The 23250-nt window shown below is 39.3% G+C and overlaps 2 protein-coding genes across 3 annotated transcripts in view; both read left to right on the forward strand.

Annotated features, from left to right (window-relative positions):
• The window catches only part of LOC132259560 (cyclin-dependent kinase 14), a 93256-nt gene extending 80122 nt beyond the window's left edge, over window positions 1–13134 (forward strand). For both annotated transcript variants that reach the window (XM_059757244.1, XM_059757245.1), the window contains exons 4-10: window positions 3815–4011; window positions 8677–8768; window positions 10394–10568; window positions 10649–10910; window positions 11786–11998; window positions 12069–12248; window positions 12328–13134. In XM_059757244.1, the coding sequence (XP_059613227.1) occupies window positions 3815–4011; window positions 8677–8768; window positions 10394–10568; window positions 10649–10910; window positions 11786–11998; window positions 12069–12248; window positions 12328–12392 (1184 nt within the window). In that variant the 3' untranslated portion in view covers window positions 12393–13134. The remainder of the gene's footprint in view (window positions 1–3814; window positions 4012–8676; window positions 8769–10393; window positions 10569–10648; window positions 10911–11785; window positions 11999–12068; window positions 12249–12327) is intronic.
• A 3127-nt stretch (window positions 13135–16261) lies between these two features.
• On the forward strand, window positions 16262–22963 carry LOC132259558 (puromycin-sensitive aminopeptidase). The gene is made up of 4 exons (XM_059757240.1): window positions 16262–16412; window positions 16481–16782; window positions 20161–21351; window positions 21418–22963. The coding sequence occupies exons 1-4, from the start codon at window positions 16331–16333 to the stop codon at window positions 22696–22698; spliced, it is 2856 nt and encodes a 951-aa protein (XP_059613223.1). The 5' UTR covers window positions 16262–16330; the 3' UTR covers window positions 22699–22963.
• The last annotated feature ends 287 nt before the right edge of the window (window positions 22964–23250 follow it).

The following is a 23250-nucleotide window of genomic DNA, read 5'->3' on the forward strand; positions in this document are numbered from 1 at the left end:
GGTTACGGTGTGCGAGGGCACACGCAGAGAGGAAAAAGGGTCCTATCAATATTTATGCTGTGTTCCACATGCGAAAGCTCTTTCGCTGGATTTTGAGTGTGTGTGTGTGTGGATATTTGTTGGGATCAGCAAATATTGAAAGTTTCCATTAATTTTCCCTGTTCACAAGGATCACACGTGTGCATAACCATCCTTGCAACTAAAATATTCCACTACACGTGACGCTGTGGGATGAAAGTAATCTAGTTTAGGAAGGTAGAATTTTATTTATCCAAGAGAGAGAGAGAGTCTGTCGTGTTCTGAACGAGGCGCAACTTGGACAGGTGGTGAGAGTTCTAATTTGGGCATTCTTCAGTTGCATGTCGTGCAATTGGAGCACACATGACTTGATATCAAGCACACGGTGCAATATACAATTGGATGAAAGCAATTTGAGTGACCTCTTGCTTCACGATTAAAGAGAGAGAGAGAGAGTGAAAAGGGGAAGAAAAAGCACGACACGAATGCTCCAATGAGTCAAACATGGAAAGTGTGGAAAAGAATGATTTCTCAGAGACTTGATGGTGACATCTGGTGCGAACGATTCTTTCATACTATCGCCAAATGCTGAATTTTCCACCATACATTGCATTCCCAGCAATGTAGAATTTGGTGAAAAGAGTCACGTTTGAGATATGGTAATAAGTCACATTTTGCTTTTTTCTACGCCCTTTTTTCTCTTCTCCTTTCCCATCACTTTGCCTTTCTTATCTCGAAAATATAACACAGAAGAGTCGCAAGCGTGGTAATATTTCTCTGGGTGGAAAATAATAAATTTCATTTTATCTTGCAATTTCTATTAGGGTTTCACTTTTGTGTTAGTATTTGCAATTATCCGGGGATTAATTGGAATTTTTGAATTATACTCGTTAGAATCATGAATGATTTTCAAACACGACGGGATTTCCTTTATTGATTGAGCCTTATCCTGTGGCAATATCAGCAATAAACAAATCAATTATTAGCTTTTATATAATTGGCAATCATTCATGATTTTTAATAACGATGATTTTATATGAAAATTAATATTTTCGATGAAATAAAATATATGACGGTGTAATTAAATTGTGAATGTCGAATGATGTGAATTTGCAATTTAATCGAAAACTCTTTACAGCCTAACTTTATGGCGTCAGCCAGAAATTATCATAGGAAATTGGGTTTGGTGCCCGAAAAGCGTTCCCAAAAGGAAGAACATTGAGGGATAAAGTCCCAAAAGCTTAAGGAGGGAAAAGTTCATAAAATGGGGAAAAAGTGCTCCAAGCAATGCAGGCGGGGGGAAAGGAGAGCTTTTTTTTGCTGAGAGAAATAATAAATAGCCAATGGGGCAAGGCGGAAGGATGTTGAACAAAGTTTCTTTAAAATTTTATCATCAAACCAGCAATATTTCTATATATTTTATGAGTAAATTTTCCCAACATAAATGGAGTTTCCTCTCGCTCTCTGAGCGCTTTATGTTTTTATTGTACCGCCATTCCACCCCTTAATTGAGGGGTGGATTCTTGCTCTTCACCAAACATATGAGTCTTCCTCTTCCTTCACTTCACTTCTCTGCACACATTACACTCGGTATTGTGTTACCGTGTTACTGTTCTTCAATGCGAGAAAGTGGGAAGTAAGAAAAAAAAGTGGATGAAAGAGTTGGCAAAGATGGCGAAGAAGAGAAGAGAATACAAAGGGAAGGAAGAAAAAAGTTTATTGTGTGTGTTTGACTGTGAGGAATCTTCGTTGGAACATGAGAAATTCTTAGAAAATATATAGCTCTGATTTCTTTACTATGTATGTAGTGTTACATATGTACATAATATGCGAAGGAGAATGCTGCACGGTGAAGTTTGCCGTTGTGACATTCATTGAAGACTTTTAAAAGTCAGGAAAGTTAAGACAGGAACCCCACCTCTGACACCAATGTAGCAACAGAGCAAACCGATTTATTCACATATAGAGTAGAAGAAAAAACTTTGTGTGATTTCAAGGATGTCCACAAATCATTTCCCCAAAAGCGCAAATATATAATTATAAAATATGGATGTGAATAATTGACATTCACAATTAAAACTATTTAATGATAGGAAATCAAGTTGAAAGCTCGACAAACATATTTAAATTAACCCTTATGTTTGAACGCAATTTGAGACCATTAATTTTGTGATTATTCAATAATTTCTTGATTTTTCGTGATTTTTATGTAAATTTCGATTTATATTATTTATTTTGCCAATATTTTTGACCTATCAACTTTTGCAAAAAAGAGAAAAGGTACAAATCTCCTTCTTTTCTGGCCAGGATCACGCCAGGAAGAGAGAGAAGATTGTGCGAGAAATGCGATATTATTAGCGTCCCTCACTCCAACTTTGCTGCCCTCTGGTGGCGATATGTGGAGAAAATAATCAAATATTTAAATTTTAATTAAATATCTAGAAAATACTTAAATATAATTAAATATTTTGTCCGAAAATACTCAAATTTTATTTGATTTGCAATTTTACTTGAAAAATAAATTTATTTTAATTCAAATTTTGATTATTCTCACAATTTGTCTATTGATTTTCTCTTTTAGATTAGTCCTCAAAATATAGGTTAATGCAATATTACAGAGTGTTCTGCCATACAAATTTCCCTAAAAGCACGATGTTTCCGTAGAATCTGAAATATAATGCCGCGCTTGTAACGGGAAAAAGGCTGGAGGGTGTTGGAAATTTGAAAAGTAGGTTAAAAGATGAAATAAATGTATAGGGCAAGGATGTGGAGGGAAATACATAAAGAAAATTTCGAAGCTTGACATCTCTGTTGGAGAGGCGCGCGTCGTACAAAGGCGAAAAATCGAGGAAAGTCATTAATATTAATGTGGGTGTGTGTGTGTCGTACACATTGCGAGAGAAGATATGGTATTAAGGGATCAAGGAAGAGGAGACACACACAGTGTTTCGAAGAAGGAAAGTTTCTGCCTTCGAACATTCACTTTATTAATGTCCTCTGCAATTTTGTCTACAAAATGCTGAGTCAAGTTTTGAGATTCTCCCCAATTTTCCCCACTTCTGGGGGGTGTTTTTGAACAGCTAAGAGAGAGAGGGTGGGTGTCATTTGTAAGGGGATGTATTCATAGGTGACCCAATAACCCTGTTTTACTCTCAATCGACATTTTGGTCCATTTCAATTGAACACTGAGTTACAAGCGAGTGACGAGGCTTGGGTGAATATGTCCTCGCCCAAGCCCAGAGGGGGAGAATTCATTGGAAATTTGCCACAAGGTTGGGAAAACTGTGTGGCTGGATATTGTGTGCTTTGGGCATGACGTGGGAAATAGATCCATTAATAAAATTATTTAGATCATCTGGCCAGGATCAGATGCAGAGTTTGTCCGTGGGAATCATTGAATTTCATCACATCATGGACACAGCGTGTATTTTGTCACTCGCAGAGGGAAAAGTGAAAACTTGAGGACTCTCTCTTGTTTGTGTATGACGTCAAATGAAGTTAACATTCGTTGGAGAGTAGGTGGAGATGCCTGGTGGCTTTCAGGCTTATTGAAATTTCTTTGTTTAAATTTCTTTCTCATGTTGCGAAAGCATTGCGAGTGTTTCGCGCGCGCAGAGCCCGCAAATGTCAACGCGATGTTTGAAATGGCGAGATGCTTTCCGGCGACATCGTGCCTATTATCTAAATTAATTAATTTAAATGCGAGCAGCAGAAATGAATAAATTAATTTGTCCGACATCATATTAACTAGAGCTTTTCTCTCTCTCTCTTTCTTTCTCACACCAACAAAACACAGATTGGACAGGAGTCAACGATCATGAGCGTGTTCAGCGACAATTGTCCGTGTCGTCCGACAGCAAGTTGCTCGATGACGATATTAGGGAAGAGACGCGGGTTATAATGCGACCGAAGAAGCCGCCCAGACCCAAATCCGAAGTGTTCCTCAACAAACAGGACCCGCATCCGAGGCGGAAACGCTTCAGTGCATTTGGGGTGAGTCACAATTTGTTTTTTATTGTCTCTTTTAAAACACAAAATCCTCTTGTTCTCCGCACACAAGTTTTTAGCTTAGAAAAAACACTATTTTCATGACAATTTATTTGATGCAATGCAAATGGCATTGTCGAGTGCGAAAAATTGGTGCATTGTGTTGAAAAGCGATGGATAAAAGGAAGAACCACAGAATTTCACCGAGAGCTTTTTTGTCCCAACAGTTGGAGATTGTTTGGCGCTGTTTCTGTTGAAGATTCATGAGAAATGAAGCTACAATTCTTCACATATACGATGTGCTGCTGAAAAGCACTTCATGCTGAACAATATAGTGTATTTAAGGGAGACAAAAATCTCTCTTGAGTACTTTTGTGGAAGCCCTAAAATGTCTACACACAGTTGAAATTAAATTCAAAATGTAATTCTTAATAGTGATATAATGATAAATTCTTAGTTGTATTTCCGCCGTGCGCCAATGTTCACAATTTTGCAAGAACCCCGGAAGAATATTCATTTTACTAACAATACTTTGTGCTCAATGTGCACCAAATTCACAATGCACTGTCCTTTGTTTGGAGGACTTAAAGCACTCTCTGGATGGCACTCACATCCAGATATGCACTTGTGAAATGCATATTCGCCCACACCATCGTTGTGTCGCACGAATGTCCAAAGGGACATCCAATTTAATTTGTGGTGGATATCAATGAGATTTTCGCATGTTAATCAGTCATTTGATGTATGTGAAAGGTGGAAATCTCCCATTGATTTAATTATCAATGTCATCTTGAACCATTTGGATGCTTTGATGAATGTTGCGTTATGTTGCCTTTGACAATGTTATGTGTATCATCCAACAGAAACTCATCATTCATCATGGGTTGATGGACAAATTCTGGCGGTTTTTGCTGTGATTTTAGTTGCCAATATTTCAATTCAATTCATTTCAAAAAAATTTAATAGAAAAAAAGAAAAACACCGGAATGACTCTGGTTCTATTATTTCCATTGGGAGTTTTGACCTGTTTTTAGACACGTTCTGATCTGGACTACAACATATTAAAATGTTATTCGAATGCATTGTCTAATTGCCGAGATACAGGCGTTCAAAGCTAAATCAATATGACTGTATTACTGATGATGTCACAGACTAATGGTGGATGTGGCCTACTAAAGGGCTTCGAGACACGTCTTTTAGTGAAGAGATGATCGAAATCGGCCGGTAAACAGCGGAGATATAGGCCGGTAAAAGTGAAAATTTGGCCCTCAATATTTCTGGTCCTATAATTTCAATCCTCATAAGTAATGATCCTTTGGAAAGGTCATGACCTCAGCTACAATATATTACAATTCAGAGATATTGCATCGTTTGGATCGCGAGTTATACAATTTTAAAGTTTAGAAATTCGTTTTAGCGACTTTAGCGCCCCTAGCGGTAGTTGTATCAAGTTACTATGTCTGAGTTAAAGATTGAATTTTAAGAGGCCTATCCAATGAATCTAAACTTATTCCGATCGGGTAATTAGAAGCGGACTTATGGTGATTTTATTTTCAAATTTTGATCCTTAAATTTTGCCATTGAAGATGGTTCTCAACGCTAAGACGGCGATGGCCGCACAGGGGGTGGATCAAAATCGCATAACATGCGTGAAATTGTGAAATAATTTCAAGATTTAGTTTTCAATGTGTAGAGAATACTTGAAATTGTGATGTTGAGAACATTTCCAGCAACCCATTGTATTCAAATGTGTAATAGCCCTAATTCCACTCGCATTACGATGGCCAAAAGGTCCTTTTGACTGCTTTGTGTGCACTAAAGATTAGAATCAATGCATTGGAAGGGTCAATTGGACTTCTAACGGCAAATTACACTTGCAATTATTATTTTCTTTGATTCTCTGCCGGAGAGAGTTGCATTGGCAAAATCCAGATATTGAAATTGCACAAATGTCAAAGTGCAAATATGATGGACATTTGAGTCCATCTTTGATTGCATTTGACTTAATCCAGCATGCAAATTGCGATCTCCCGCTATTCTCTTAACCGGGGAGAGAATCATGAATAATTTGCATTGAAGAGCGAATATAGAGTAGGAGAAGCAACACTCATAGACGCATCGCTCTTAATTATCGCTGACATAGTTAATGTAATTATCGAACTTTATTGGCAATTACCCAGAGGGTGGCTTTCCACCTTTTCAGATGCCATCCAGTCCAACACCCCCGAAAGCCCAGAGAGCTTCGCTGTATCTGAAATATGACTACGTGAGAGCACCACTTGAGCACAATTTTAATTATTTAACAAACTTTTGCACTTGGGGCTTCACTTTAACGAGAGAGAGGGAGAGAAGCTGAGGGGGAGATTCATTAGAAGAGCAATAAAAGGCTTCGTTAATTATTCTTGAAAAGGTGTGGCGCTCGGTTGAACGGATGCTCATCGAACTTGAGTAATGATTCGTGATTATGCAGGTGAATGACAATTGTGACGGGATGTTATTTTATTAAATTATACAGCTAACGAACAGAATCGTGCACTTTCGCGACTGTTCGTTGCATTCTATTATCCTGTCGCCACTTTGCAAACTCTTATTTACACTTGTATTTATGTTACGCTCATCATGTTAATGATATTTATTTCTCCACAGTCGTAGTTTATTTACGTTCCCGTGAAATAATATTATGCACACAGTGTAAATGGTGTCTTTGCAAATGTTGTTGCTTTCTTCTAAGTTAACTGACTCGCTGGAGAGGTTATTTTTCCTGCGATGCACTTCCTTATTTACTCTATAACTTCCACAACACTCGCGCTCTGTCCAAGGGGGAGATAATGTAGTGAGAAATGGTGAAAAGCTCAGCAGCAGTTCTTAAGAAGTGGAAGTGTTAAAAAACCTACAATATTCCTACAATAATTGCCCCTTTTTACACAGAAACAATCGTAATAATAATTTTTCTAGGTTATGTAACGAATCAAGGACAGATTAAGTGAATAATTCGTATTTAAGCACATCAATTCTTATGTTAAAGTCGACAAGATTGCTAATCATTGACAGAAGTAAGCATTTGCATGGAAAGTTACACGGTTTTACTGAATATTTGATACCAAGAAATACTAGAAATTATGTTGAGGGCGAACATAACCTCAAAAAGAGTAATGCGAAATTGGAAAATGTTTATTTAGAAAACTTTCTAGATGATTTTGACTCTGATTGTGTAATTTTGAGATCATTGGAGAAAGATAAGAGTTCATTTGGTGATTTTTAAGGCTTCCAAATAGAGATTTTAAAGCTCTCTTGGTGATATTTTGAGGTTATGGAGGGAAAATATTAATTGGAAACTCAAGAAATTTCAAATGGTGTGCAGATTTGAGGCATATTATCTCCTCCTTGACTCTGTCTGTTCTGGAATTAGTGTAGTGTGTCTCGCTGTAAATGAGCGCGTGATGCTGAGGAAAACTTCATAATCATTACCAGAAGATATAAATCTTGGCATACAATTCAAGCATGGTTGGGAGGGTTTTTTGCCTCCGTGCGCGGAGTTCTTTTGTTGCATATTTGCAAAACTGAAATAAAAGTCCCTTAATTGTGTTGAAACTTTTCCTGGGCGCCAGAGAACATTCGCCGAATGCGAAGGGGGATAAATTATAAATTTTTCACCCAATTCAATGGGAAAACACACAAGTTTAAATTTTATTTTCCCTCCAATTTGTTGTGTCTCTTTTTGTCCATTTTGCCTCCACTTTTGCATCATTGTTTCTTGGAGTTGAAAAACGAGAGGAATTAATTTGCTGAATTATGAGTTGTCAGAACTTTTGTCGTTCCCAATTCGTGCAATTAAATGCAGAGGGTGATTCGCTAAAAAAACAGTTACGCAGGGAGGAAATTAAAGTGGAGAGAGAAAAATGTTGGATGAATTTTTGTCGTTGGATTCAAAACACCTCAGAAGACTTCCTGTAAATTGGAAAAAAAATCCATCTGGAAAGTGTCTTTTCCTGTCGCCACACAATATTATTGGTGTTATTTCAAGCGAAAGGACGTCCTGGAATAAATTTAGGTATTCCTAGAAATGCTAATTGAATGTGAACTTCTCCATCTGGTGGAAATAACTTCCAATTTCACTTGAGAAGCAATCACATTTTGACCGTCAAACTATCGTAAAGTATTTTTTATATCCCAACCAAATAGTGGGTGAAAATAATCCCCTGTTGGGAAAAAAGCTCTCAGAGTGGTGAGAAGTTCGTATAAGAAAAAAAAACTGGGCATAAGAGTAAAGTTTCTTTTACGGCCAAAAGGACGAAAAGGTGTGTCAGTGTGTGAAAATACGCGCTCGTAAATTATCATATTTTCCCTCGAAGAAAGTCTTCAGACGCGCTGGTCCCAAAATTAAACCCTCTCGAAAAACTTTTACCCTGATTCATTTTATAATACTCTTCCTTTTATTCCACCCCGCAGAAAAGTGGGAAATTTTTACATTTTCCTCTTAAGTGTTTTTCCTTCTCGAACTCCTCGCTCTCTCAATGTTTTCACGCCAAGAGAATTGAAGTGGAAAAGTCGAAAGTTGACGTTTGAGATAGTGAAGAGAGAAAGAGGGATTCATTAGCATATTATCATCGTACTGCGGAATTTATGTCGAGACAGTGGAAATAATCAATTTTATTTATTACCTTTTTTCAGGGTGATTCTCCATTTGGCAAATCGGACGCCTACATCAAACTGGAACAACTTGGTGAAGGTTCCTATGCGACAGTCTACAAGGGATTTAGCAAGTAAGTTCATTTTCACACTCAATTTCTCCTTTTCATGTCCTTGTTTTATGAATTCAAGGGTTGTTCTAAGAATTCTTCAAGGGTCAAGTCACAAGGCGATTTTTGAGGACTCTTAATGGTTTCAATCAATATTTAATCATTCATTTTCACTATCAAATAATCAAAAAATGGTTATTTTCCAGGTGAAATAGCAAAATAATCAGAAATTGAATAGTTTCGGTCAAATATTTAATGAAATCAAAGATTTTTAAAATATATTCTGGGTTTTTGTATTGAAATTGAAATATTTGATCATTTTCTGCACTTATCGCCGCCAGAGGGCAACAAAGTTAGCGTGGGGGACGCTAAAAATATACCATTTTTCGCAAGAGTTTTTCTGCTCTCTCATGCATTTTAACACTTTATGACTTCCTGGCGTGATTAAAAGTAAAAATCTCAAAGCTTTTATCTGCTAAAATTCTTTCCTTGCCTTTCATCAACTCTTCTATCATTTACTTGATGAAATTTTAACTTCTTTTTTACACTGGTAAATGGCAAAATGTGCTTTTAAGAGACACTCTAATGGAAGTGCAATGAGTATCGAGGACAGAGAAGAGCTTTCTGATTGTAGAAAAGCGCAGGCAAAAGATGAAAAAGAGGCTATAAAAGCCATTTCAATAGAGAATTGATTTTTCTCCGTTCTGCATCTTTGCACAACAACACAGCTTAATTGTATTGAGATGGATGAACATAAAAGTTCTGCTCAATAATTTGCCAATGGGGGAAAATGGAGGCAAAAGCACTGTTTCTCTTCTTATTTTCGCAATTAAATCGGATGAGAAACACTCACTGATAGCACAATTCGAGGCTGTTTTTTTCCCTCTCATTCTGCAATCTTGATTAAGTTCCGTCTCTTGTCTTTCCTATCGCATTATCTCTTGTTCGATGGGACTTAGACAGAGTTGAGAGTGAGTGGAGGGAAAAAGCACAGTGTGTGAATGGAGGAAAATGGCCAAGAAGGACGAATGGGGAGGAGTTGGAGGTGATCGGATTCAGGAACGCCCTTGATCGCATCCTGAATGGATGGCCCGAAGAAGCGAGTGTTGAGGAAGAATTGAATAAAGGCAATGTGGGTCACTTTAAGGTTCAGGGCTTCCTTTTTTCACCCACACACAATGACAGGGCGTCGTTGAAAAGGGGAATGAAGTGATACAAATTTCCAACGATGCTAAATGGGAGTTCAATGATATACAGAGTGTAGGTTTTTTGTTGTGTGTCGCCTTTTTTCTCTCTCTCTCTCTCTCCTCCTTCGCTGGGGGATTCAATAACCGAAGGGCGAAATGGGAATGATGAGTTGATGGGAGGAAAAACATGGAAATTCGTCGACGTGAATCTTCTCGATTTTTACCCAGTGAACAAAGGCATCCAAGAGGGACATCCTTTGGATTTATCTGTGAGTCGCGCGGCGATGGCACAAAAGATGTGGAATTCAATTTTTGTCGAAGAGGCGCAAAGGCTCACGATTTGATTGGAATTGAGATCCCTCGAGTCTCCAAGTCTAATCTCAGAACCTGAATTGATTGACTTAAGTTTGAAGGATGTTTCCATACACAACTAAATCAGACCTTTCGTTGCTTCTTTTGCAGTTTAACCAACCAAGTGGTGGCACTGAAAGAAATTAGACTGCAAGAGGAGGAAGGTGCTCCGTTCACGGCCATAAGGGAGGCATCACTGCTGAAAGAACTGAAACACTCCAACATTGTGACACTCCACGATATTGTTCACACTCGTGAAACTCTGACCTTTGTGTTTGAATATGTGGTAAGGATCACAGCCTCCCCGCAAAGCCACTTGACAGTGCATTCAAAAGCCCTTCTTTCTCTCCCTCTCCTTTCACACAGAATACAGATTTATCGCAGTACATGGAGAGACACCCCGGAGGACTGGACCATCGGAATGTGAGACTCTTCCTCTTCCAGTTGCTCCGCGGCCTGTCCTATTGTCACAAGAGGCGTGTCCTGCACCGAGACGTGAAGCCGCAGAATCTGCTGATCAGCGGATTGGGCGAGCTCAAATTGGCGGACTTCGGTTTGGCCAGAGCCAAGAGCGTCCCCAGCCATACTTACTCTAACGAAGTGGTCACACTGTGGTATCGTCCACCCGGTAAGGAAATCCCCCCCCCCCCCTTCCCACTCAATTGCATCTCGTGATGCAAATCATCCAGAGTTGATTGAAACCAGATGCAAGGGGAAGATAATATGGCTAAAATCTATACATAATTTCCTGACACTTCTATAGTTTGTATGAAAAATCCTTATTACTTCCACACGACTAAAAACTAACTGAAATCTAACTGCCAACTGCACTTAATTGAATTTTAATAGATTATTTAATGATTTTCTGCTTTGCACTTTTAATAGCGTAATCTTAATTAGTATCTATCTTCTAAATAGGTCACAGAAAATATATGTCAAAATGATAACTTTGATAAGAATTGATTCAGAATTACATAAGAAATCCTCAGAATTAAACCAGAAACTAACTAAACTTTAGCAGAGAACTATAAAACTGACGTTTTCATACAATATTTCATGATTTTCTTCAATTAGTAAAACAAAATTGAGGTTATGTTTGATTTTAGCATCCTTTTTTAATATTCAGCTTCCAAAATCACAATTTTTTAAACACACTTTCAGTTCAGGCACAAGAATTTCAATTTTAAACAGTTTTTAGTCTTAAATCAGTCACATAACCTAGAAAAATATGTCAAAATGCGTATTTGGATAAAAATTAATTTCTGAGAGTAAAATAATCAATAGGAAATCAAAGTTGTGAGCCAAATATTACATCCAATGATCTGTACACCACTTCTGACCATATTATCTCCCCCTTGACCAGACGAAGCTCTTTTGGGGAGAAATAGATTCTTTGTTATCTGGAAAATCTCTCAACTCTAGCAATTGAGATGCTTTGAAGTGCGAAACCGCAGAGATTTCCTCAATAATTAATCCCCACTGATTGCTCTTCCTGGCCCACAGACGTCCTCCTGGGCAGCACTGAGTACTCCACGTCGCTGGACATGTGGGGCGTCGGCTGCATATTCGTGGAGATGATAACCGGAATGCCGACGTTTCCGGGCATCAGAGACACGTACGATCAACTAGATAAGATATTCAAATTGCTGGGAACGCCCACCGAGGAGAATTGGCACGGAGTGACTCACCTGCCGGGATACAAGCCCAAGCTCCTAGGTGAGTGTGCGGAGCTTTTGAAGGGAGTCACAGGCGACGACTGACGGGATTCTTTGGGCTTTTTTCGCAGGATTCTACAGGGCGAGAAAGTTGGGGCACAGCTTTCCACGTCTGTACGACATTGTGGAGGGCGAGGCAATGGCTAGTGCATTTTTACAATTGAACCCCGAAGGCAGAATAGGCGCGGAAGACGCCCTGTCTCATCCCTATTTTGCGCCACTTCCTCGGAAACTCTACGAACTACCAGATGGTTGAGTATCAAATTTGCTCAAACGTGGCCAAGAAGGGCTATCAAACTAATTGAATTTCTTCCTCTTCTCCTCCGACAGAGGCATCAATATTTACCGTGGAAGGTGTTTACCTCTATCCGGAGCCCAATCGCCAATACAAATGAAAGTTAAGGCAAGTGATATCCTTGGATGGGATACGCTCTTACTGTTGACCAGAGTCACCAACAAACACACACACGCGATAGCCTAATTGTGGCCGTCGCACATCGATCTTTATTGGGGGGGCGGATAATCTTATGCTTTTCCCACAAATGTCTCCCGAAACTTTCCCCCGTCTTTTTCCCAAAAGCCACGCCATGAAGAGATGTAAAAGGAGTAATCAAAATATTATGCAGAGACAGAGAAAGAGTCCATATTTTACGAGAAATAACAATTTATAGCCACCCATTTAATGGTGAAAGAAGAAGAAAATAGCAAATATGAGAAGGAATTTCACTGTGACAAGAGTTTGTTCTCCTTTTTTGTCACAAAGATCTCTCCAAGCTCTAATTGAAAGATGCTCAAGGGAATCAAATATTGATGCCAATTTAAATGTGAAGAAAGAAAGGAAAAAAAAACTCATGAAGAGAAGAAGAAATCTTTAAGCAAACTATTTTTCATTTAACAACAGAGTTTATCTAGTAAATAAAATAACACAAAGAAAAGATGATGAAATAAAAAAAAGTAAGAAAGAGGAATAAAAAACATTGTAGAAGTGCCATGATCGAGTGTGAGAGATGAACAAATCACACAAGAAAAGAACTGAAGTCAAATTTGTAATGAAGGATTGATAAATTATTATCGTAATTTTTAGTAGTTCCTTTTATTTCTCTTTTTTCGCAATTTTTCCCTCCCCGACAAAGCAAAGACAGAAAGAAAAGAAGAAAAAAGCAATCAATAGTTCAATATTTTTGCTTCTTTAATCACCGAAATGGCAAAATGAAATGCTTGCAATAGTCCAAAAACATACTGTAGAGATTTTCAGAGTGAGAAGAATAGGAAAAAAACAAACATTTAAACACGAAAACATCGACAAACGGAGGCTGGTAAATTTTCATATAAAAGTGAACATAGAAATGAGAAGAGGAAAATGTGGGAAATGGAGATTATTGCATAGAAGCTTGTATTTTTTAATCTCTAGCGGTAATTTTTTTTTCATATAAAAAGAAATCAAAGGCGAGGAATTTGTAGTGTCCAAATATATATATAGATATGAGATTTTTTTCTGTGTGCAGTTGTGAAAATCCATTAAGAAAAAAGAAACAAACAAGTTTTCCTTTGAAGCTTTCACAAAACCTCTTTTGCCAAATAAAAACAAACACATGAATTGACGAGGATTTGACTAAACATGGAAATTTAAGGCTTAAATATTTTTCGGATAGCGTTTAAGTCTTCTCGATTTATTTCATGGTAATATTAAAAAAAAGGAAAAAAGAAAAGAAAGAGTAATTGTATAACAAATTGTGATATTCATACATTTTAAAATATTGTAATAGACAAAATGGAAGAATGAAGAGACAAAAAGAGGAAAAAAAACAAATAATGATTGCATTAAATTGAAGACAGAGAAAAAAATGTTTAATAAAAGAATATTCGTAAAGGAAGAAAATTTTAATGAAAAAAATATCCTTGAAAAGCCTAAGAAATAGAGGAATTATTGCGATGATGAGAAAGAGAATTTGATGGTGAGAAATTGTTAGAAAAATAGCAAATTTTTCTCATATTAGAACTTATAAATTATCATTTTTTTCTATAAAACTAAACATTATTTGCAAAGAAAATAAAAGTGGTAATGAAGGAATTTTTCTATAGGAATTTATAATAATAAATAAAGCGTAGAAAAGCGTGTAGAATTTGCTGGAAAAAAAAACCATTTTAAATCAAAATTTTACACACAAAATCTCTTAACATTTCTTTGAAGAAAAAACACGCCTTCAGTTTATCTAACATAAATGTATTTTTAAACCCCTTTTAAAATCTCCCTAAATCAGTGGCAAGTGTGAAAGCTTAAAGCTTCGTCACTGACGAGCAGCGCACGTCCAGAAGCTTTTTATTCATGAAACAGTGCTCAATTTTCTGTCTTATTTCTTTGCCAAAAGAATGATTTCTCAAGATATAATTTTTGTTTAGATGTCTAATCGTAATATTTCGCTACATAAAAACCGTATTTCTATCAACGCATGATTGTCACACTTTTTCTTTAAATTACTGTGTAAAAAGAAAAAGAAAAACTTACTGAGAAAGATTGAGAAACACAAGGAATGTGAAGGAATTCGTAGCGAAAGAGAGAGAGAGAGTCAAATAGTGTGAATAAGGAAAAAAAGAAAAAGTAGTGAAAATTTAACGAATAATCAAAAAAAAGAATTGATAAGAAAAAAATTTCACTCTACGTAGAAGAAATCTTAAAAGGCTATCAAATGAGAAAGGAAAATTTATCGTAATTGTTGTAATAAACATTAGTAATAATAGATGGAAAGACAAGCGTACCGATTTTTCCCCCTTTTTTCTCCTCCTTTCAATTCGACAAGAAAAGACAAATGAATAAAAAAAAATAGTTCGAAAGTAAAAATTAGAGAAAATAAAAAGAAAGCAACGCGTAGAAAAGCTTACAAGAGTCGAACAGTAGTTGTTGATTTACTGCTTGACGGAAAAAAAGATTAAAGTTTTCATGGATTCTCGAGAAGGAAAAGAAAACAAATTATTGCACAAATTGCACGCAAAGTTAACAAAAAGATTTCTAATAACTTCTTAAATGTGGCGGAAAGACTTTGAAAAATAAGAGAAACTCTCATTATCGAAATTGTGAGATTCATTTTCGTGCAATCTTTATAATTTTCTCTTTCGCAATATTTTTCTTACGTGCTTTTCTTCGTGGTTTTGATTTCAACGATCTCACAATTTCTCGCAAAATGAATTATAGTTTAAAAAAAATTGAGTTAATCAATGATTTTTTTCTTCTTACACTAAAATGGATAAATGAAGTCATCTTCAGAGGTAAATCTTGTGAGAAAAATAAACTTGCTAATAGTGAATTCTTAATTAATCGCATAAAAAACTACACACAATTAACGATTCACTCACACGACAATTTGCACGTCCCATCCCGAAAATTTCGTCCATAAGAATTTTTGAAACAAGAAAAAAAACGTAGATTTAAGCGGAAAGTGATTGATCGTGATCTTTCGCAGCCAAAAGATCGCGACACGGTTTTGTCGATGGCGGCAAACCTTCGATCCAGTGGATTTTATAATGAGAAAGAAGGAAGATTAAACTAATATAGTTCCTCAGAGAGAGAGAGAGAGTGAGAAAACACGCAATTAAGCAACATTTTCTTAGTTTTCTCCCTTCATTTCTCTTTGATCTTCACCCTAAAAAAAAGCGATCGTCTTTATTGTTCTCTTGGAAAAAAATGCATATTTTCAAGTTTATAGAGTTTTGTAAAGAGATTCGCTGAATGCCATTTTTTGTGTTGATAAATGCAACATTTTATTTTAAATAGTGAACTCGATAAAATATCCTGGAAAGAGGATTTTATTTTAGGTAAAATAATAAAACAATAAGTCAAGAAAAAAAATTGATACATAGAAACTTCTTCGATTTTATAAATAGAGTTTGAGAGAAAAGAACATCAAATGAGAAGAAAACAATGTAATAAAAAAAAACACTTTCTCTAGTTAATAATTATAAAAAAAAGAAATGATAACAAGGATAAAAGAGATCAAACTTTTAACTTGAGACATTTTGAGCCAGAATTTGTGGTGAATTTTAGAGGTATAAAAAGAAAAAAAAGAAGATATGCGATAAAAATACCACATCCACGTAATTATTTTGAAAGCTCTGTAAATAGTTTATTATTGTTTATATATTAAAAGAAATAAAATATCAAAATTATAAAGTACATCAGAGAATTTCCTTTTTAGTACTCCAAACAGTCATTAATTTCAAACGTGTGCGATTTTAGCGCTCTCGGTGGTGTGGCAACTCGCCACTAGAGGCTCTGGCACATCTCTCCATCTCACTCGTGCGTCCGGTCAAATTGTGAACTTGTTGGAGTGTTTTTGTGATGTTAAGCTCACATTTCCTGCGATTCTCCCTCACTGCCTCTCGCCAGATTCACCTCACTCGCCAACTACAGTCCTTGCCAGGTGAATCAGTCCCAAATCACCACATTCTCTGCCCAAGAGACCAGCAAATCGGTGTCTTTTATCCGCAGTTTTGCCGGCCCGAGTGTCGCCGTCTCTCTCACTCTCTGGCAGCCGACGGTCGAGTCGACTTCCGGACGTCGTCAGTGTTCCGTCAGCGAGCGTAGCGTGTGGAGGTTTCGTTTGCAGTGTCCGGCAAAGTGTCTCCAGAGCTCCATTTTCACGACAATTCGCCAGCACTTCCATTGCCATGTCGAGGAGCAAGGAATTCCAGCGGCTGCCCGGCCACGTGGTGCCCGTGCACTACGACCTGGAGCTGCGTCCTGACTTGGAGAAGCTCGTCTTCACGGGCAAGACAAACGTCAAAATCCAGGTGAGGAAAATCCCCCGATTCTTTCTCCCTTATCTCTCTGGCCACTCTGCATTGGCGCGAGCGTGTGTGCGTGTGTGTGTCGGTCCCGTTACTCTGCCTGCCCACTCCAGCTGCGCTCCCGCCTTCGGGCCGAGAGTCCTCGAGCGAGGAACCACTAAAAGTCCCGGTGCGGCAGTCAATGAGGCCGCTTTGTGCCTGCTTTTGTGTCCCGTCCCGAAGCCCACTGACACACTCTCGCCCGCTTGGGCGACTCGCGACAGCAGCTGGAAGGCGCGCACGCCGTGCAACAGTGCTGTAGTTGCAGTTGATAAGATTTCTCAAGCAATTTCCTTTATCAACTGCAAGGATACTCGGGAAATTGCATGAGAACAATTCCACATTTTGAATGAAAAATCCTCAACGCTTCCCAGTACTACAGACTTCATGAATTGTTTTACTAAAATCAACTAATAACTGGAATCTAACTGACAATATTTTACCTCTGATTTTTAGACTCTTCTAACTGCCTTGGCAGACATACAGATAGTTCTTTTTACGAGTTTTTGATTCTAATTGCACTTTTCCATATCAATTCTTTATTGGAATCTTTCTGGATCAAAATTTGGTGTTGCGAAGTGAAACGTTGAGGTTATGTTTGACAGTATAGCATTTGTTTCTTAACACTCCAGCTTTTAAAATCACGACTTTCATTGAGTTACTAAAAAAATTGAAATATTTTGAATTTAGGCGTAAGAATTTCAAATTTCAGATGTAATTCAGTCTTCAGTCAGTAACATAACCTAGAAAAATATGTCAGAATTGAGACTTGGATAAAAATTAATTTGTGATAGTAAAATAATCAACAGAAAATCAAAGCTGTGATCTGTACACCACTTACGAACTGTGCGCTTCTAGGGAAACTCCACCCACTTGTAAATACCGCCCATTTGCCTTTGCATTCTTGCTGAAATGTTGAGCAAAGTTTTTAATTGTGTCTTTAGAAATTCTCTTTGGAATATAATCACTGAAGCAAGCATTTTAATGCAAAAGTGAATGCAATAGAAATTATCTGAAAGTTATTAATAAAATTCTCTCTTTTGCACCGCATATTTCAATGACTTGATTGTCTTTTAGAAAGTTCTTTGCTTAACACATTTGCAGTAATAATAATAAAATGTGTACGTAAGTTTTGCAATGCCCAGAGTCTAGTGGTTCTTATCTGGAGAGACAGAGAGAGAGAGAGAGAGAGCAATGAAATGCACACACCACATGTGGCAAAATAGCTGGATTCTGTCAGTGAGATCGTGAAAGTTGATTGAGGGAATGTAATTTCCACACCCACAAACAGCTCAATTGTAACTGTGACTCCTAAGCGGCAAATGTCGATGAAAGTGTTTTTATTCATTCGCTTTGCATGCTATTTCATCGGAAGAATGCCTTGCAAGCTTAAAAAAACCCGTACAAACACACAAACAGGAGCGTGCAAATTTTTCGTATTCATCAAAGCATATGTTTTGTGGGGGGAAAAAATGAAAGACTCTGGCTTTATTTTCTGTATCTTATCAGAAAATCCAGCATTTATATGGAGTCTGAGATACGCGTGATTGTGGCGTCAAATTGCGATCCAATTGCTCCTCATGAGCAGCATTCCACCGTCGTTTCTGGAGTGTTGTTTTGGGCGAAAGAGTTCAGAAGACACCAAGGCGGAAAGCTTGGCAATCTCAAACGGGACTGCGAACTGAACGCCGACACTGAGTCACTGGGTTACTCTTGTGGCCCATTCACGCCACGCACTTCAGCCGTTAACTCGCGGCGCTCCTCCGCGAAAAATGGTGAAGAGCAAAATTGTATTATCGCAGCGCCCAGTGAATTATATGCGCAGACCTTTTCAACGGTTGTTGAACTCTTCTTTATATGCACGATATGTTGAGAGAGAGAGAGAGAGAGAAGCTGCTGGACGCTCTCTCAACTCATTGATATTCTGCATGGCGAAGAGACATTGGTTTCACTGAAAAATTGTGGGATTTGGGCTGATGTTAAATTTGGAGTAAAGAAATTGGCCAATGGAAGACTCATAATATTCTAATGGTAGAAAATGTCTGAACGTTTGAAGCATTTTCTAGCCTTAAATCGATAAATAAATGACTGATATTCTGAATAATTACAGTAAGAATTTGACTTTTATCATTACGTTGTAAAGAGCAAAGTGCTGTAATTCACAACAACTACACAATTCTCCTTGAATGATCAACTTAACCTCCTATTCTACACTTTATATATAATCTATGAACAGGATTTGGGCCGTGGATGTGCGAAAGAAATGAAGAAATGCAAGAAAATGTTAAACAGAGGCTAAAAAACACACAAAAAGCAAGTTGACAACACCAAATCTCTTCTAGACATTCAAAACTAATGATTTAGAGCAAAATAGTTAGTGTTTTGACGTAATTTTCACTGTAATATCACGCTTATCTCTGTATTTTGTGATATTTTGGCTAAAAAGAGAGATTTGTCTTAATTTTTGAGGTTTTCTAACCTATTTTTCACTACAATAGCTTGCTTTTGAGGCGGAGCAAATTCGTGGGCGGGGCTTAAAGGGACTTTCTTTACTACTATTGCCTTGATAAATGAGGTAAATCGGGTAAATCGAGTGTTAAACGGAAAATTCTAAGCATTGTCGCGAGATGTTGTGCTAAATTGCGCGCACAAGAGACTTGAATCATGTAAATAAACATTTTTTTCTCTCACGTGTGCGCGCCTTTGAGTGAGAACCACACTTTTAATTGCCTCTTTAGAATTCGCTGAATATCAAGGTTGCTCTCAAGGTAACATTCTTCATCAAAAATAAAGGAAAAAGAAAAGATGAAGAAGTATAGCAAAATAGTAAGGAGAAAAATTCTCACCTAAGAATTTTGTCTGTTGGGACTTTTTTGGTATGGAGAAATTTCCATTTGATGTGCGCGCATCTTTGAGAAAACCAGTAGCTAATATTTCAGGCGAGTTTTTAAGGGGGAGATATTAAAGAAGATTACTTTTTGGGAAGGAATTAATTTGGATGGATACTTTTTTTTCCTCCCATTTGTGATTTATCATCAACAAGCACACACAAACACACAGAGAGAAGTAAAAATTAAGTAGTAAATTCCGGGAAGATTGCGTGATCAAATGGATGTTTTTGAAGACGGGGAAGAGGAAAAAGAGGATTTCTTAGCTCTTGTGGTGATTCTTGGGTTGTTGCCTTCTCTTCATTTCTCACATCCACCGTCAATTTGGACCTTTTTTTATCTCTCTATTCCCGAAATGCTTTTTTCTTTCCTGCTTTGAGCGCTATTTCTCTGTGTACATTTCTGTTGATTCTGTTGATTAATTGAGGATGTTTTTCCTTTTGGATTTTTGCAGGTGAAACAGGCGACGGACAAAATAGTCCTCAATGCGCTGGATGTGGCGATAAAGAAGGCCACTGTGCAAGTGATGGGCGGCGAGGTGAAAACAGCCAAAGATGTGACTTTCTCGGTGGATCAGGAGACGGCGACGCTGCTCTTCGACGCGCCACTGCCGCTGGGCGATGGTTGTCTGTACATGGAATTCTCCGGGGAGTTGAATGACAAGATGAAGGGCTTCTATCGCAGCAAGTACTTCACGCCGAGCGGCAAGGAGCGCTTCGCCGGCGTCACGCAGTTTGAGGCCACGGACGCGCGGCGCTGCTGGCCGTGCTGGGATGAGCCTGCCATCAAGGCCACCTTCGATATCACCCTGAACGTGCCGGCGGATCGCGTGGCGCTGTCCAACATGCCCGTGATCAGTGAGGAGATGCAGGAGGATGGCTGGAAGGTGGTGAAGTACCAGACGTCGCCCATCATGTCCACGTACTTGGTGGCCGTTGTGGTGGGTGAGTATGATTTTGTGGAGGCGACCAGTGAGGATGGTGTGCTGGTGCGTGTGTACACGCCGGTGGGGAAGAAGGAGCAGGGCCAGTTTGCCCTCGAGGTGGCCACCAAAGTGCTGCCGTACTACAAAGACTACTTCCAAATTGCTTATCCGCTGCCGAAGATGGATCTCATTGCCATCTCGGACTTCTCAGCTGGCGCCATGGAGAACTTTGGGCTGGTCACGTATCGTGAGACTTTCGTCCTCGTGGATCCGGAGAATACTTCTCTGATTCGCAAGCAATCCATCGCACTCACGGTGGGTCATGAGATTGCTCATCAGTGGTTTGGGAATCTTGTGACGATGGATTGGTGGACGTATTTGTGGCTGAACGAAGGCTATGCGTCCTTCGTGGAGTTTCTCTGTGTCAATCACATCTTCCCGAAGTACGATATTTGGACGCAATTCGTCACGGACATGTACACGCGCGCCTTGGAGCTGGATTGCCTGAAGAACTCCCATCCGATTGAGGTGACTGTTGGACATCCGTCGGAGATTGATGAGATCTTTGACGAGATCAGCTACAACAAGGGCGCCAGTGTCATCCGGATGCTGCATCACTATATTGGGGATGATGACTTCAGGCGTGGCATGAACATTTATCTCACGCGCCATCAGTACAAGAACACCCGGTCGGAGGATTTGTGGGCGGCCCTGGAAGAGGTGAGAATTCTACGAAATTCCTCAAGCTTCTAACTCATCCTGATGTCTTCGTCTTCTTCCTTTCAGGCTAGCAAGAAGCCCGTGGGCGCCGTGATGTCGACTTGGGTGAAGCAAATGGGCTTTCCTGTTGTGAGTGTGAAGTCGCGACAAGAGGGATCGAAGCGCATTCTCACGCTGCGTCAGGAGAAGTTCACGGCGGACGGGAAGAGTGCCAGTGGAGACATTCTCTGGATGATCCCAATTATGGTGTCCACGGCCAAGAGGCCGCAGCACGTGGCGGAGAGTTTCGTGTTGGACAAGGCGGAGACGGAGATCACGGTGGAGGACGTGGACGCCAAAGAGTGGGTGAAGATCAATCCTGGCACGATTGGCTACTATCGCACCAAGTATCCGTCAGAGATGCTAGATGCTTTCATCCCATCGATCAGGAGCATGACGTTGCCGCCTCTGGATCGTCTCGGACTGCTGGATGATCTGTTCGCTCTGGTCCAGGCGGGTCACACGCCCACGGCTGAGGCGCTGCGGCTGATGGACGCGTACAGGAATGAGAGCAACTACACTGTGTGGTCGTGCATCTCCAATTGTCTGGCCAAACTGCAGATTCTGCTGTCGCACACGGACTTGGATCAGGCCTTCAATGAGTACGGCGTGAGGCTCTATCGTCCGGTGGCGGAGAAGTTGGGCTGGGACGCAAAGCCGGGCGAGAGTCACTTGGACACGCTGCTCAGGAGTCTCGTGCTGAATCGTCTGGTGGCGTTCAATTGTCCGGATGTGGCGGAGGAGGCGCGGAAGCGCTTCCGGCTGCACACGAGCGGTGAATGTGTCCTGCCGGCCGATCTGAGGAGTGCCTGCTATCGAGCTGTGCTCCAGGACGGCGATCTCACCACGTACGAGGAGATGCTGAAGCTGTATCGCGCCACGGATCTGCATGAGGAGAAGGATCGCATCTCGCGCGCTCTGGGCGTGGTGAAGGACATGGACATCCTCAAGCGCGTCGTGCAGTTCGCCATGTCGGACGAGGTGAGGGCGCAGGACTCGATCTTCGTGATTGTGGCCGTGGCGATGAATCCCAAGGGGCGCGAGATGACGTGGAGTTTCTTCCGGGAGAACTGGCGAGTGCTGTTGGATCAGTACGAGGGTGGTTTTCTGCTGTCGCGCCTCGTCAAATATCTCACGGAGAACTTCGCCACGGAGGAGAAGGCCAAAGAGGTGGAGGCGTTCTTCAAGGAGCACCAATTCCCGGGCACCGAAAGAACTGTCTCGCAATCCGTGGAGACCATTCGGCTGAATGCCGCGTGGCTGCAGCGTGATCTCGCCAGCACCACGGACTTCCTCAGCAATCACTAGAAGAAGTATTCTTGAGAAAATCTACCGCATTTGCAATACCAACACCACTAGATTAATGTCGATTGTCCTCCCCAATTAATCAGTTCACAACAAACACCACCAGTTTTGCTAGGAGAGTACAAAGTATAGAAGTTGCCATAATTGTTGCGTTTTTTATTTGTGAAGAGTTTTCTTTAGGAGTGTTTTTTTTTCTTCTTTCTTTTTGAAGATATTTCAGCTCATTTTGTGTATTCAATTCGTAAATAAAGTGTATTTTCTCAGATTATCTCAATTGAAATTACCGAAATTGCTGTCAAAGAAGTTCTTGTGCTTCATGTTAAGATTGATTTCCCCAAAAAGCTTTTCCAACATTTCATATCGACGGGTGAATTGAAAACAGTGAAAAGTCAATTTTTCATACCAAAAACTCTCAAATTGCATTATTTTGCGAAAATGCTTCTTTAATAAACATCTCAATTTAAGATTTCTAGGATTTTCCTCAAATGTTTGTTTCTAAATTCCAAAAAAATCAACCGAAATATTCACAAAATAATAAATTTGGGGTGTTTGAGT

The sequence above is a fragment of the Phlebotomus argentipes genome, unplaced genomic scaffold (assembly GCF_947086385.1).
Source record: "Phlebotomus argentipes unplaced genomic scaffold, Phlebotomus argentipes genome assembly scaffold_18, whole genome shotgun sequence".
NCBI classification, from domain to species: Eukaryota; Metazoa; Arthropoda; class Insecta; order Diptera; family Psychodidae; genus Phlebotomus; species Phlebotomus argentipes.

What these genes read in the sequence shown, in the direction of transcription:
- LOC132259558 (XM_059757240.1), top strand. Translation starts at nt 16,331, where the DNA reads ATGTTAAGCTCACATTTCCTGCGATTCTCCCTCACTGCCTCTCGCCAG. An exon ending in CCAACTACAGTCCTTGCCAG is followed by an intron (nt 16,413 to 16,480) that starts GTGAATCAGTCC and finishes TTTTATCCGCAG; the next exon opens with TTTTGCCGGCCCGAGTGTCG. An exon ending in TGTGGGCGGCCCTGGAAGAG is followed by an intron (nt 21,352 to 21,417) that starts GTGAGAATTCTA and finishes TCTTCCTTTCAG; the next exon opens with GCTAGCAAGAAGCCCGTGGG.